Raw genomic sequence first — 15,230 nt, forward strand, 5'->3', positions numbered from 1 at the left:
TCCTTGAATAAGCTCCACAATTCTATTGTGCCCATCCCTGCAGTTTGCTTCCCCATCCAATGCATCCTAAATCTTGTCTAATCACATCATAATTGCCTTTCCCTCAGCTGTAGCTCTTGCCCTCTGGTGTATACCTATCCCTTTCCATCGCTAAAGTAAACATAACTGAACTGTGGTCACAATCACTAAAGTCCTCCCCTATCTCCAAATCTAACACCTGGCCGGGTTCATTACTTAGTACCAAATCTGGGTGCATTTTTTCTGAGGGGTATGATATCGGATATTTACATGTCAGGTCAAATTTTCTCATTATTGCATGTAAGGAGGCTGCTTTTTTTAAAGAGTGTACTTTTTTCTTCAGAGTAACAGATTTGTGTTTCATACAAATGCACTATGTAGTATGGAGAACAGTTATTAGGTCTTCACAACTTCATGAAATTTAAGTGACGTAAAACATTATGCATTCCGTGTGGTGGTGCCGCCATGTACATGATGTGAAATTAGATTGAAAGTTAACTTGTCAACGCAAAGCAGTATGTATAGCACCCAAAAACACACACGTCATCACACTACATTGGACAAACAAGCAGAAAACTATCCACCAGAATACATGAACACCAACTAGCCACAAAACGACATGACTCTCTCTCACTAGTATCCTTGCATCCAGATAAGGAAGGACACCACTTCGACTGGGACAACACATCCATCTTAGGACAAGCCAAACAGAAACACGCACGAGAATTCCTTGAAGTATGGCATTCCAACCAGAACTGTTATCAACAAACACATCGAGTTAGACCCCATCTACCACCCCCTGAGAAAAAGAACAGGAAATGACATCACCACAGGAAATAACATCACCAACCCAAAGAAACCCAAACATATAAATAGAAAGCAAGAATCATGTACACTGCTTCGCCTGAGGATGTTACTTGTAGGGTGATGAAATGTCTGGAAATGAACTTCTAGCTCAGCAAGCAAACCTACATCCAGAGCCTCAACCTGATCTACAAATCTTCTCAAAACTCGCTGTATTGAAAATGTTGTATACCAGTAACTTGTTGCAAGCTTTTCATTGACTACCTTTTCCTTTTTCTCTTCTGGCACTATTCATGTTTTATTCCCTCAATAGGGCAACATTAATCATCAGCATGGATTTTCTGTCCAAGTCTATGGATGAAGTTTGAATCTGCAGCCTCCTAACTTTGAGGTCTGAATGCTGCAAACTGAAACATGGCTGACATTTTGTTAACTTTGGTATCAACACATGTTCTCAATGAAATAATGTTGTAACACTTGTGGACCTTCCAGCATCTTTGGTTAACGGCTAGCTTCCCCAATGATTTCATACTACAGCATCTCCCTGCCCTCCTTTCCTGCTGTCAAAAAAGTTATCGTTACAGATTCCAGGAATTGCCTGATCAATTAACTTTCCCTGTTCCACTCCCAGTGCAAGTACAACCCTGATTTTTTCGTCACAATACTTTTGTTCCCTAGAATAATGTGAGTAGAGCAATTTGCTTCTCACCCTGCATGTTAATGCAGTACATGGGAATCTCTGTGCATTTTGATGTGTATGTATGCACAGCACTTCACCAAGACCATATCAGTCTTTAGCTATTATTTGTAAAGGCTGCATGCTTTTATTGCCTTTATTGCCTTTATTTTTGGTTTGTGGGCTTAAAATGGAAATTGGTACCTTAAAGCAAGGAGACTGCGTAAAGATGTCCATCCAGTTTTAAAAATCACGTTTACTGGAGTACATTGTATCCAGTTCCCAAAACTGTATTTCCTTGGAACAGAGAGCAAAATCAGACTGGCTGGCTTCTGAGTAAGAGACAACTATTTGTCTGGGTCCCTGATCAGGTGGCCATGTCTAGTGGGTTCCATGCAGCAGAGAATCATCTAATCTGGAAAGAGAAAGCATCAAATAATCCTGAAAGTCTCCAATAATAACTGCTTTTTGCCTTACAATTCCCCAATATTGATTGAGTTTTTTGAAGAAGTAACAAAGAAGATTGATGAGGGCAGAGCAGTAGATGTGATCTATATAGACTTCAGTAAGGCGACAAGGTTCCCCATGGGAGACTGATTAGCAAGGTTAGATCTCATGGAATACAGGGAGAACTAGCCATTTGGATACAGAACTGGCTCTAAGGTAGAAGACAGAGGGTGGAGGGGGAGGGTTGTTTTTCAGACTGGAGGCCTGTGACCAGTGGAGTGCCACAAGGATCGGTGCTGGGCCCTCTACTTTTTGTCATTTACGTAAATGATTTGGATGCGAGCATAAGAGGTACAGTTAGTAAGTTTGCAGATGACACCAAAATTGGAGGTGTAGTGGACAGCAAAGAGGGTTACCTCAGATTGTAACAGGATCTGGACCAGATGGGCCAATGGGCTGAGAAGTGGCAGATGGAGTTTAATTCAGATAAATGCGCGGTGCTGCATTTTGGGAAAGCAAATCTTAGCAGGACTTATACACTTAATGGTAAGGTCCTAGGGAGTGTTGCTGAACAAAGAGACCTTGGAGTGCAGGTTCATGGCTCCTTGAAAGTGGAGTTGCAGGTAGATAGGATGATGAAGAAGGTGTTTGGTATGCTTTCCTTTATTGATCAGAGTATTGGGTACAGGAGTTGGGAGGTCATGTTGCGGCTGTACAGGACATTGGTTAGGCCACTGTTGGAATATTGCGTGCAATTCTGGTCTCCTTCCTATCAGAAAGATGTTGTGAAACTTGAAAGGGTTCAGAAAAGATTTACAAGGATGTTGACAGGGTTGAAGGATCTGAGCTACAGGGGAGAGGCTGAACAGGCTGGGACTGTTTTCCCTGGAGCGTTGGAGGCTGAGGGGCGACCTTATAGAGGTTTATAAAATTGAGGTGCATGGATAGGATAAATAGGCAAAGTCTTTTCCCTGGGGTTGGGGAGTCCAGAACTAGAGGGCATAGGTTTAGGGTGAGAGGGGAAAGATATAAAAGAGATCTAAGGAGCAACTTTTTCACGCAGAGGGTGGTACGTGTATGGAATGAACTGCCAGAGGAAGTGGTGGAGGCTGGTACAATTGCAACATTTAAGAGACATTTGGATGGGTATATAAATAGGAAGGGTTTGAAGGGATATGGGCCGTGTGCTGGCAGGTGGGACTAGATTGGGTTGGGATATCTGGTCGGCATGGACGGGTTGGACCGCAGGGTCTGTTTCCATGCTGTACATCTCTTTGACTCTACGACTCTATTTGTGGCTAAATATTGAAACCTGGTGAGTGTTTTAACCTGAGCTCGTCCATTATGTAAACAGGTGATTTTGGATTGTTTGGTTAAATCCTTTCACAATTGTGATGATTCCAGGAATAGTGGATCGTGATTTCTAATGTCCTACCTCAATGAATTGTGACGTAGGTTTAAAATGTTTAAATAACATTTAAACTAATTCAGAACTTTGGCATAATTGGATCATTTATTGATAATATTTGTTTGTGCTTAAAGTTCTTAATTAAGCTTAATTAATGGCTTTTTTTTCTCTTTTTTTTGACTGTCTCTGCAAAATGTAAAGGTGGGAGGTGATGTAGCAATACTGCCACTGGACTGGTAATCTAAAACCCCAGGCCAGTGATTGGGGACATGGTTCAAATCCCAGCATATCAGAGGGTGAAATTTGAATTAAATAAATCCGGCGTCAGCTGGTTTGATGGTGACCATGTAACTTTTGCCAATTGTCATAAAAACCCACCTGGTTCACTGATCTGCAGAGAAGGAAATCTGAATAGCCTTAATTCTGAGGAAAGTAATGTCTGTCACTTTGGTTGTGTACTTTATCCTACTGTTTTTCTTGCAGCCAAAGGAGACTGTTGTTACTCGCTGGCGTGCTGATCCGTGGGCACGTGGTTCCTATTCTTATGTGGCTGCTGGCTCTTCTGGTAATGACTATGATCTAATGGCGCAACCAGTGACCCCAGGTCCCAGCATCCCTGGGGCTCCTCAGGTAAAAATCTGATATTTAGACTTTGGTAGTTTGTTTACTGAGATATTCAGTTTTTGATCATAGTGTTGTAGACCAATTTATCTGCAAAATATCAGAGGTATTTTACATTGCAACCTATCTGTTGATAGAACGTCATTAAAGAATGTTTGAAGATGGGGTTGTGAATTGTCTTCCCCTTTCCATTGGAGAACTAACAGTGATCCATTCATAAATTTTCTGCTGCGATTGTCATGACTGGGGAAGTACCAAGTTTGTCACTGTTGCTGAAATACCATTTTGGAGTTATGAATTAAGTCAGTTGAATAGGGAGTGTATGCTTGACAGTAAAGTGCAATTTTTTTATTCATTAGTTCGAAGCACAAGATATGTTACACAAGGTTTATCTTTGACTTATAGATGATAATATGGCGAGTGGGATTTAGTGGTTTAACTCAAAAAATCTGCTTCTTTAAAAACTCTTCCATGAAACATAGCATGTAACTTGAAAGCAGCAAACTCAATTTGTTTCAATAAATGGAAAGTCGATTTCAGTTGAGCAGTCAGTTGTAATACTATGTGACTTTAATCAGCTATCATTGACTAAAACAAAAACTATCATGGGATATGGATGTCACTGGCCAGGCCAATATGTATTGCCCAGAGGGCAGTTGAAAGTCAGCTGTATTGCTGTTGGTCTGGAGTCACATACAAGCCATGCAAGATAGGGAGGACAGATTTCCTTCCCAAAGGGGCATTAGTGAACTAAATGGACTTTTCCCAACAGTTGGCAACGGTTTTACAGAAATGATATTGTTTATTGTCAGGTGTATGCAAGCTAGAACAGACAGTGCAGTGAAAAGTATATAATGTCGCCAACACATGGCACTATCTAAGGTACAAAAAGTGGAGAAAATAAAGAAATGTTATAGTACATTACAGTATAAGTCTGGAAAACAAGAAATAAAGTTAAATAGATAGACATTACAGTCTATCTATAAGGGCTTCCATGTGGTCTGACTGGGCTCCACCAGTTCCCAACTAATAGCCATCTTCGCACCTGGCCTGGTGGCTGTGGTCCCCGCACTGGGTTGTTGACATACCCTGCTTGGCTCCAGACCATCCCTGCTCTCCTGGGTCACTGACAGCCCTGCTTGGCTCCAGACCGTCCCTGCTCTCCTGGGTCACTGACAGACCCTGTTTGGCTCCAGATCGTCCCTGCTCTCCTGGGTCACTGACAGCCCCTGTTTGGCTCCAGACCGACCCTGCTCTCCTGGGTCACTGACAGCCTCTGCTTTGCTCCAGACTGTCCCTGCTCTCCTGGGTCACTGACGGCCCCTGCTTGGCTCCAGATTGTCCCTGCTCTCCTGGGTCACTGACAGCCTCTGCTTGGCTCCAGACCGACCCTGCTCTCCTGGGTCACTGACAGCCCCTGCTTGGCTCCAGACCGACCCTGCTCTCCTGGGTCACTGACAGCCTCTGCTTGGCTCCAGACCGACCCTGCTCTCCTGGGTCACTGACAGCCTCTGCTTTGCTCCAGACCGTCGCTGCTCTCCTGGGTCACTGATAGCCCCTGCTTGGCTCCAGACCGTCCCTGCTCTCCTGGGTCACTGACAGCCCCTGCTTGGCTCCAGACCGTCCCTGCTCTCCTGGGTCACTGACAGCCCCTGCTTTGCTCCAGACCGTCCCTGCTTTGCACGGGGCCCACTGGCCGCCATCCCTAGTCCGGGGTGCAGACCTGCCCCCAGGCCATCCCCAATCTGCTCTGAGCCACTGACAGAAGAAGAAGAAAATATCGAGAAAGAAGAGAACAGGAAAGAAAGGAACGGATGGAGCAGACAAGCACCGGCTGGAGCATCCTGTTCCACTGTCATCCTGGATTTATAATAACAAGGGTCATCATTAGACTCTGAATCCCAGGGTTTTATTGAATTGAAATTCCACCATCTGCCATGGTGAGACTTTAACCCGGCTCCGCAGGGCATTACCTGGGTCTCTCGTTTAACAGTCTGTTGATGGACATTGCTGGCCAGTTTATGATGAGTTCCAACTTCTATTCAGCAGCTCCATCATGCTGTATGGAAAGCATGAAGGCCTGTTTGTCTAATGGAAGTGTGAGCACTGTTTGTAATAGAAACTGTGACTTATTTGCCCTTACAAATAAGTGAATAGCATGGAACTGAATGGTTATGAAAGGGCTGAGGCATATTGACCATTACCAAGAGATGGAAATGTTTTGTCAAGAATTTGAACTGAGTTGGCACCTATATTGTACAAGGTCTCCAAACTAGTAGAAAGCACTGATCTTTGGTTCTGTAGTTATTTTGTCAGGAATGTTCAGTTAGCAGGAAAGGCTTGAAGAATATGTTGGGCGTACTTAATCTAACTCATGGAATTTTGCAGCGTAGAAGTGGAGTATTTGATCCATCATCTTTTTGGAAAGAATACTCAGTAATCCCATTCCCTTGTTGTTAGCCAGCAATCCTACAGCTATTTCCTTTTCAAGTATTTATTTCCTTTTGAAAATTGCTAATGAATTTGCTTTCATCACCCTTTCAAGTGGTACACATCAGATTATTAATAGCATGTTGAATAAAAACAAGAGTTTCAAACTTCCTTGTTTTATGTACACATCTGTTTTTACAACAATAGTTCATAAGTGCTTTTTTAATATAGGTTTATCAACTTGTCCTGTCATGTTCACAGACTTGTCTATAAAACCCAAAGTGTCTTTAAAATTATGCCAGCCCATAATTGCATCATTAAGTATATATTGCTTCCCCTCCTTATTCTTTTCAAGTTCCATTACCTTGCACTTCTGTGTTAAATTTCATCTGCCACATCTGCTTAATTTGTTGGTGTGTCCCTGTGCTCCTTTAAATAGTCTGCCGTTAACATCTTCATTGTTTAACACGTTTCACTTTTGCACCATCAGCAAAGTTTGAGATTGAGATTTCACCAAAAAGAATTTTGTTACTAATGTTGATCCCAGGCGACTCCATTGATTACTTCTCTCCAGTCTGGCAAAATAACCATTCACCACTGCTTTGTGTGTCTCGATCAATTTTGTCTTCACAGCCTTTTCTCTTTAATTCCTTTGGGCTTCTGGCGAATAGAGATTAAAATCAAATGGAGAAAAGGGTTTATGACCCGCAGCAAATCCAGAATCCAGTTGAAGTTGAGCCAAATACGACTGAGGTAGATGTTTAGTTGGCTAGTTTTTCAGTACCAGGTTTTATGTTTCTATGCTCAATCCTGCAATTCCTTGGCATAATTCCAGTATCTAAAGAGGGCAGACATTGTCACCATTTGGCCTCAGCAATTTCTGCCATTATGTAGTCCAAGACTACATCCTATTTGAGATGGACAACTTTTCTACTCAAAACTCTCAACCTTTTACATAGCTCCTCTACCTATCCTATCTAAATGGTCTCCTGTTTACTCCTTTGCTTCGCTTCACACAAATGCTAGACAGTGATCAACTCCAACAAGACAGCATTTAACCATCGGAAGATCGTATGAGGAAAGGCTGAGGCACTTGGGGCTGTTTTCATTGGAGAAAAGAAGGTTTAGGGGTGACTTGATAGAGGTGTACAAGATGATTAGGGGTTTAGATAGGGTTGACCATGAGAACCTTTTTCCACGTATGGAGTCAGCTATTACGAGGGGGCATAACTTTAAATTAAGGGGGGGGTAGGTATAGGACAGATGTTAGGGGTAGATTCTTTACTCAGCGAGTCGTGAGTTCATGGAATGCCCTGCCAGTAGCAGTGGTGGACTCTCCCTCTTTATGGGCATTTAAACGGGCATTGGATAGGCATATGGAGGATAGTGGGCTAGTGTAGGTTAGGTGGGCTTGGATCGGCGCAACATCGAGGGCCAAAGGGCCTGTACTGCGCTGTATTTTTCTATGTTCTATCTCTTCTTGATGTTCAATGGCATTTACCTCCGCTGAATTCTTCACTACCCCCAACTTGGGGCTTATCATTGGCCAGAAACTGACCTGGACTAGCCATCGAGACACTGTTACTATGAGAGCAGGTCAGAGACTGCTGAGAATTGTGCAGTGATGAATTCACCTTCTGACTCCTGAAGTGTCTCCATCATGAGTTCTTGTGGGAGGCAACCACATGTCAGGGTGTGAAGGAGCAACTATAGATGTAATATGTAAGATGAAGATGTTTGCACTCAGTGAAAGAAAAGCAACTGGACTTGACAATACAACTTCCTGAACCACCTCTAAAATTCAGCAACATTAACTCTTGGTCTCCGCTCTACTTTCTTGCCTGTAACCTATCAACTTTAGGAACATAGGAACACGAGGAGGACATTCAGCCCCTTGATGTTTGCTTTCATTGCTCAGACCATTGAGTATATTGTAGGAGTTGGGCCATCATGTTGTGGTTGTACAGGACGTTGGTAAGCCCACGTTTGGATTACTGTATGCAGTTCTGGACAACCTATTATAGGAAGGACATGATTCAATTGGAGAGGGTGCAGAAAAGATTGGTAAGGATGTTCCCAAGACTGGAGGGTTTGAGTTATGAAAGGAGGCTGATTGGCTGTACCTTTCTCACTGGGGTGAAGGGAGTTGTGAGATGACCGTAGAGATTTATAAAATCGTGAGAGGCATGATAAGGTGAATGCTAAAGTCTTTTCCCAAGGGTAGTAGAGTTCAAACCTAGCTGAGGGGAGAAAGATTTAAAAGGGACCTAAGGGCAATTTTTTTATACAGTGTCACAAGTGGAATGAACTGCCAGTGGAAGTGGTAGATGCAAGTACAGTTACAGCATTAAAGACATTTGGATAGCTATATGAATAGGAAAAGTTGAGAGGGATATGGGCCCAGTGCAGACAAATGTGGCTAGATTAGTTTGGGAAACTTGATCAGCATGAGTACATTGGACCGAAGGGTCTGTTTCTGTGCTGTATGACTATAACTTACCAGACACAGGTTCAAGGTAAGGGGCAGGAGGTTTAGGGGGAAGTGAGGAAAAACGTTTTTGCCCAGAGGACAGTGACAGTCTGGAATGTGCTGTCTGGGAGGGTAGTAGCTGTGACTTGCCTCACGTACTTTTAAAAAGTACCTGGATGAGCACTTGGCATATCATAACATTCAAGGCTATGGGCCAAGTGCTGGTAAATGGGATTAGGTTAAAAGCCAGGTGTTTCTCATGTGTGGGTGCAGACACAATAGGCTGAAGGATCTGTTCTGCACTGTGAGATTCTAGTTAAATTGTCCCTTTTATGATACCCAGTCATGTCTTCTCAATTTCTACCCCCCCATCCCACAACTGTTTATTTCCTTTTTCAGTTCTCCTCTGCACTTGCTGTATCCAGTTTAATTCCCTCTGTTGTGAGGAGTCTACCATTTATCATGAGTTTTTTTCTTCTTAATCTAAATATAGATTTTTTTTTACAAAAGTAACACTTAATGAAGGTGTGAAATAAATGAAGTTTCTGTGCAAATATCCTAAATGAAAAACTGTAAACCTTATTATGTGTCAGAATTTTTTTTTTTGTCAAAATCCAGTCTTTGAATTATTTGTATTGGAGAGTTGTTGGCCCAGTTACAGTCGTGTTCTGATTGTTCAGCTGGATTGAGCAGCACCAGAATGCTAGTTTGATTCAGCAGACTTCTATAATGATTTTTCAATATCTAGATAGATGGATGCTCTGAAAAATGTTAGAGTTTCTGGTCCTATCCACAGAAGTTACAGACAAATTGTGGCAGTTCTCCAGAATTTGTGATAAATCCAAAGAAGTATGATTTTCCAAAAACAACATGGATGTTTGTAGAACTTGCATTGTAGTTGTCACCTTTCTGCCTGAATGTGCGTGTATTTACTTGTTCACGTGCTCTTGTGCCTTCCTGTATGCTTTCTCCCCTGCTGCCATTTCATTACTTACATAAGTACAAATTATTTTTCTTCCTCTGTGTCTCGTCTACTTACTTTGACTTGCTTTTATTCCCTACCTCTTTAAAACTCCTGCTTTTATTCCATTTCCTGTTTCTCGCTCTAAGACATTTTCTCCTTTTGCCTGTTGCAATTTCTCAGCCGTGAATTGAAAAGAATTGGATTGCACAAGCTTAAATTTCATACTAGTTCTTATCCTGGGGTTTGCTCACATTTCTGTTTGAAAACTTTGCTCTGAACAGAATTTGTTGTCAAGCACAGGCAAGCAATAGGGCTCCCAATCTAACTGGTAACTTTGTTGCACTTAAAGTTAACCAAAGATCAAAATTTCAGATGATAATGTGGTAGAGATACTTCTCAATATGGCTGGCTGTAGTTGTTTCTCCAGTGGCCTCTGCCAACATCACAAAAACAAATTATCTGGTCACAGTCTCATGGTGTTTGTGGGATCTTGCTGTGTGCATTTGGCTGCTATGTTTTCTCCATTACAGCAGGGATTCCACTTCAAAAGTACTTCAATAGCTGTAAAGTGCTTTAAGATATCTTGTAGTTATGAAAAATGCTTTAGAAATGGAAGTCTCTATTTGTTTGGCTGGAAATAGCAGATAGCCAAGCTGAATTTGTTGAGGCAACAAGCAGTTTCCACAGGTTCACCACCAGTGCCCAGGGCTGAGGAGGGAAGACAAGAAGGACTATGAAAGAACCATTGACAGCATTAATTAGAGAGCCATTGGACAATGCATGTGTCAGATAGATTGGAGAATAATCAAACATGCAGTTACTTTCAAAATGGTTTGCAAATAATACTGTTCCATCCTGTATCTCATCTGTGGAAAGAAAGCTAACAGATTGTCAACTTGGTTGTTATTATGTCATTATTGTACACATAATCAATGAATATGGATTCCTGTCTGACCAAGCTCCTTGACTTTAAGAAAGAAATGCCGAAATGGGTTGTGACAAACTTTGCAGCATGTTGAGATTTCCAGAAAGTATTTGAAAACTTTCTGTCTGAAAATCTATTGAGCTAAAAGATGACTTTCATGCCAAGAGGTAAAGCATATAAAATATGAGATATGAAGAGTATGCAGTGAAATTAAGGTTTATTTTATTTTACAAACATGGTTTGTTTGAAAGCCTTTTAAGATTAAAATGCAAAACATGAATGGCAATAGTTTAATTATCTGTGAAACTGATTCTGTTTTCTTTCTGTTGTTGTAGCCAGTCCCTCGTCTCTTCTTTGCTGGAGAGCACACTATTCGCAACTACCCTGCAACAGTTCATGGTGCTTTATTGAGTGGATTAAGGGAAGCTGGTCGAATTGCTGATCAATTTCTGGGTGCAATGTACACTCTTGCACGACAAGCGACGCCTAGTATCCCTACCCAACAACCCAGTAGCATGTAATTTATAAAAAGGCAAGAGTGCTATGATGGAAATCATTCTATTGAATTTCATTGGGGGTTTAACAACAAAAGCTACCGTAGCCCTACAGCAGACTCGCTGTCGACTTGATGCACTGGTCTCAAACCTCCTTTGCTTCGTCCCCATTACTGCCGAGTCTTTGGGGCATCATGACCACGCAACTGAGCCAAGTGGGACAGCTTACTTCGGCTGTGGGAGTGGGAGGGACACTTCTCACTAAATTACATAGTAACCCATTCTAATGCCTTGGGTATACTGTAGCATTAACTCCTGTGTAAATGCATCAGGCATTTTGTTAGTGAGAGCAAGAGCGTGAGTGATTGTGTTATTAAGGTGTTTTTTTTTCCCCAGCCATACTAGTATGTGCTTTAGGATATTTTGAGTATGAATTTGCAGAAATAAAACGTTTTGATGTAAGGGTCAACAATTCCATAAGAATGGCATTTGATTTAATGTGTCGTTACTGTAAACACTAGGGCTGTTAATGGAACAAGGTAGCTTCATGTTGAGGTTTGTTCAGATTGTATTGTTTTTTTGTTACAATGCTTACACTGCATCATCTAGGTTTGTGAGGAATTTCTTTTGGACCAATCTTACTTGCTGTAATGAATTTCACTGTAACCACGTACCCTAATTAACTCTGGTTACTTTGCACTCTAAAGTATTTAAAATACTCAGATGGTCTTTACATATGTTACAACTACCATTCTTGTTTTCGAAAATGCTACCTAAAAATGTGGTATAAACTGGAATAACTGATGTTTGGAGTATATTGAAAGTGCCCAGTGCATCTAACTGATGTTTAATGGTCCAAATTCACTCCTCTTTTGGTCCCAGATGCTATTTTTAAACCTCTTGTAAGGGCCAACAATCTCTACCAATGTCAGAGACCTGAGCACTGCAACATATGCAAAAGGGTAAAATTGTGTGTTTCCCTGATGTCACAAGGAATGTTCCGACTGGCTGGCTGGACAAAAGGTTATGTTTAAAGCTCCTTGTTTTTTGCACCTTAAAGTCGTCTCCAGGGGAAATTTTTTCAGTTCTTCAATTTTGCATCGCAGTAGAATCCCTGCGTCCGATTTTATACCAACAAACAATTTCACACACTAACTAGTGAAATCCACTTGTAGTGACCTTGTGCATGCAATTATCAAATAGAAGTTGTCAAATCCACTTTTATGAACTTGCAGGGTGTTGTTGAATAAATGAATAGTATTAGTTATGATGCTTTACACAGCTTGTGACCTTGGCACTCTTAAAGTTGCCCCACTTTTACATTCCATCTGTTTTCTGCCCAAGACCAGCACTCTATTCAATTGGCTGTGTTTTTGGATTTGGAATGTGAATGACACCAGCAAAACCATATTTACTCATCAAAGGGTGATGGTGCGTCTATTATTGATCTTTTTGCAATCAAGTTATTAGTCCATGTCAGAGACCAATTTAAATCAGCTGCATTTCAATAATTCTGGCTAGGCAGGGCCAAAGGGCATTAGTTAGATACTTGCAATAGTCCAGCTAATTTTATAGTTTTAAGCTATCAGATTTATTACTTTAATGTGCACATTATGCTGGAAATCTGAAGTAAAAACACAGCATGCTGACAATATTTGTATGTCAGATGCTGCCTGTCTTGTATATTCCTGTATTCTTCAATTTAGCACTCAAGTAGGATTTGAACTCAGCTTCTGGGTTGCCAGTACAGCACACAAAGGCTCTTAAATAGCTGACAAATGCAGGTAGTTAATAATGCAGATAAGTATTGAATTAAGTGCCTTTGGCCTGAAAATGTATTGATTAATTGGTGGCATTATTTATTTATTATAATTAATTAAATTATAATTAATTAATGCCACCAATTAATCAATACATTTTCAAAATGTATTATCATACATAATTATAATTAATGGCATGAGCAATCCAGGGGCCCAGATTAATGCTCTAGCATGGGGACATGGATTCATATCTTGTCACAGCAACTGATGGAATTTAAGTTAATTCACTGAGTAATTGAATTTAATTTTAAAATTGAAAGCTACTCTCTAATGATGACCATGAAATTATGTTTGCTTTAAAACAAAATGTATCTTGTTCACTGTTCTTTATCTTGAGGTGGAAATCTGCTACTCTGATCTGGCCAACATATGACTCCAGATCTGTAGTAATGTGATTCTTCACTGCTGTCAAAGACAGTCAGAGACTGGGAACAAATGCTGACCCTGCAAGTAATGCCAACATCTCATGAGTGCATATTAAAAATTTTTAAAAATTAAAAGGTGTTAGAATCCCGAGCAGTGCACTAGGAGGGGTGATGAAGCAGCTATTTAAAGCATCAGTCAGTGGTACTGCAGACATTAAGGATCACCTATACTGATCAGTCAAGGTTTAAGATTGGAGAGCTGGCAGAACAATTAGTGAGTTTGTTATCAATGGGTTTTTAAGTGTATTTATCAAATTCCCTACACCCCTATTCTCTTGAATCTATGAAGACTGTATTGTGATGTTATTAATAATGTGTTCAATGACTGCACTTCAGAACTGCTTTATTCACTATAAAATGGTTTGGGACATCCTTAGATTGTGAAAAGAATTATATAATTGCCAGTTTTTAAAAAGAATTCCTGAGCTGGCAGTGGTACATTGTGTCACACTTGATAATCTGGTTGAAGATTATGTCACAGCAGTACCTATAGTTTTCAATTGAATCACTCTTCTGGTAGTTTATTTTACCATATATCTTTAGTGTGCCAAGATGTAACAAGGTTTTTACTGTGAATTATTGACATTTTTGTCAACCCTAGTGTCTACAGTCAAAGCAAATTATGTTATGCTTTTTAATTGGTTTACAGATGATGTAGATTGAATTGCAAGGGCAGTTTCTGAAGTACATTGAAATGGCTTTCCATTAGAATTAACAGCTGGTCCACAAATATGCATGAAATGCCAATGGGACTTTTCATTTTTTTACACATTTTAAACAGTGGAAAAACAGTGTATAATTTTTATTGGCTTGTCAGATTTGTATTTTGGCAAAGAGGGGTGTAACAAAAAAAAGCGCCTTGTTTGCTAAATTTTAGAAGATTTTGCACTTTTTGTCATCGGTGTGCTAAGACTATACCTTGTGTAAGGCCATAAATATATTTTAAATAAAAAGTGAAATGTATGGATTTTTGTGTGGTTGTGATGTTTTTTGAAAAACAATCATTATTTTGTTCCTAAATAGATTAGTGGAAGGTATGCTTACTTATTTAAAGGTCACCTTGTTCCAACTGACTTGTTAGAGTTAGTACACTGCTTGATGTCCTGAGATACTCAGGCTAATAAACATCTTGTTAGGTCTTTCATTTACATTGTTTGCTGATTGCAGTAGGGGCCACACAATTGACCTCAGAGCACCCGGGCCAGGAGTGAATGGCAAGAATAGGTTTGTGTTCCAGATGATAATCCCACTGCACAGTGACAGATGCTGGGAAAAGTGTGGGACGTTGTGGGATGGTGAAAGGACTATGCACATTTCAGATGAATAACTTGTCCATAGACTCTGGAGAACCTGGTAAGATGCTATGCAGAGATAACGTAAGAAATTTGCAACAAAAAAGGGAAAGTGTGCTAAACCGGCAGACAGATAACTGATTAAATTATGAGTTGTACTACACAAAAACAATCAGAAAATGGACGGAAATATGCATCACTAAATACATTTCCAAAATTTTATCTTGATGTCATGTTCACTGAATCGGAGCATCTGTTTCAGATGTAGTTGGATTTTTTTTTACATTGTTAGCAAGATTAGCTCTTTCTATGCACGCTGGTCTAGACCTATCATAATTAGAAATGGCTGGCTGAATGATTTGTAGCAAAGTATGTATGAGTAGTTGGAGGATTTCAAGCGTTGTTAAATTGGTGTCTATTTAATTTCCCCTGTATG

The 15,230-nt window shown here is 40.6% G+C and overlaps 1 protein-coding gene across 3 annotated transcripts in view; it reads left to right on the plus strand.

The window, feature by feature from the left end:
* The window catches only part of kdm1a (lysine (K)-specific demethylase 1a), a 65,689-nt gene extending 51,220 nt beyond the window's left edge, over positions 1-14,469 (plus strand). For all 3 annotated transcript variants that reach the window (XM_043717387.2, XM_043717385.2, XM_043717386.2), the window contains 2 exons: positions 3,837-3,983; positions 11,099-14,469. In XM_043717387.2, coding sequence (XP_043573322.2) covers positions 3,837-3,983; positions 11,099-11,284 — 333 coding nt within the window. In that variant the 3' untranslated portion in view covers positions 11,285-14,469. The remainder of the gene's footprint in view (positions 1-3,836; positions 3,984-11,098) is intronic.
* Positions 14,470-15,230: the final 761 nt, after the last annotated feature.

This window comes from Chiloscyllium plagiosum, unplaced genomic scaffold, assembly GCF_037043375.1.
Source record: "Chiloscyllium plagiosum isolate Xiang-an unplaced genomic scaffold, Cpla_swu_hap1 HiC_scaffold_30, whole genome shotgun sequence".
Lineage (NCBI taxonomy): Eukaryota > Metazoa > Chordata > Chondrichthyes > Orectolobiformes > Hemiscylliidae > Chiloscyllium > Chiloscyllium plagiosum.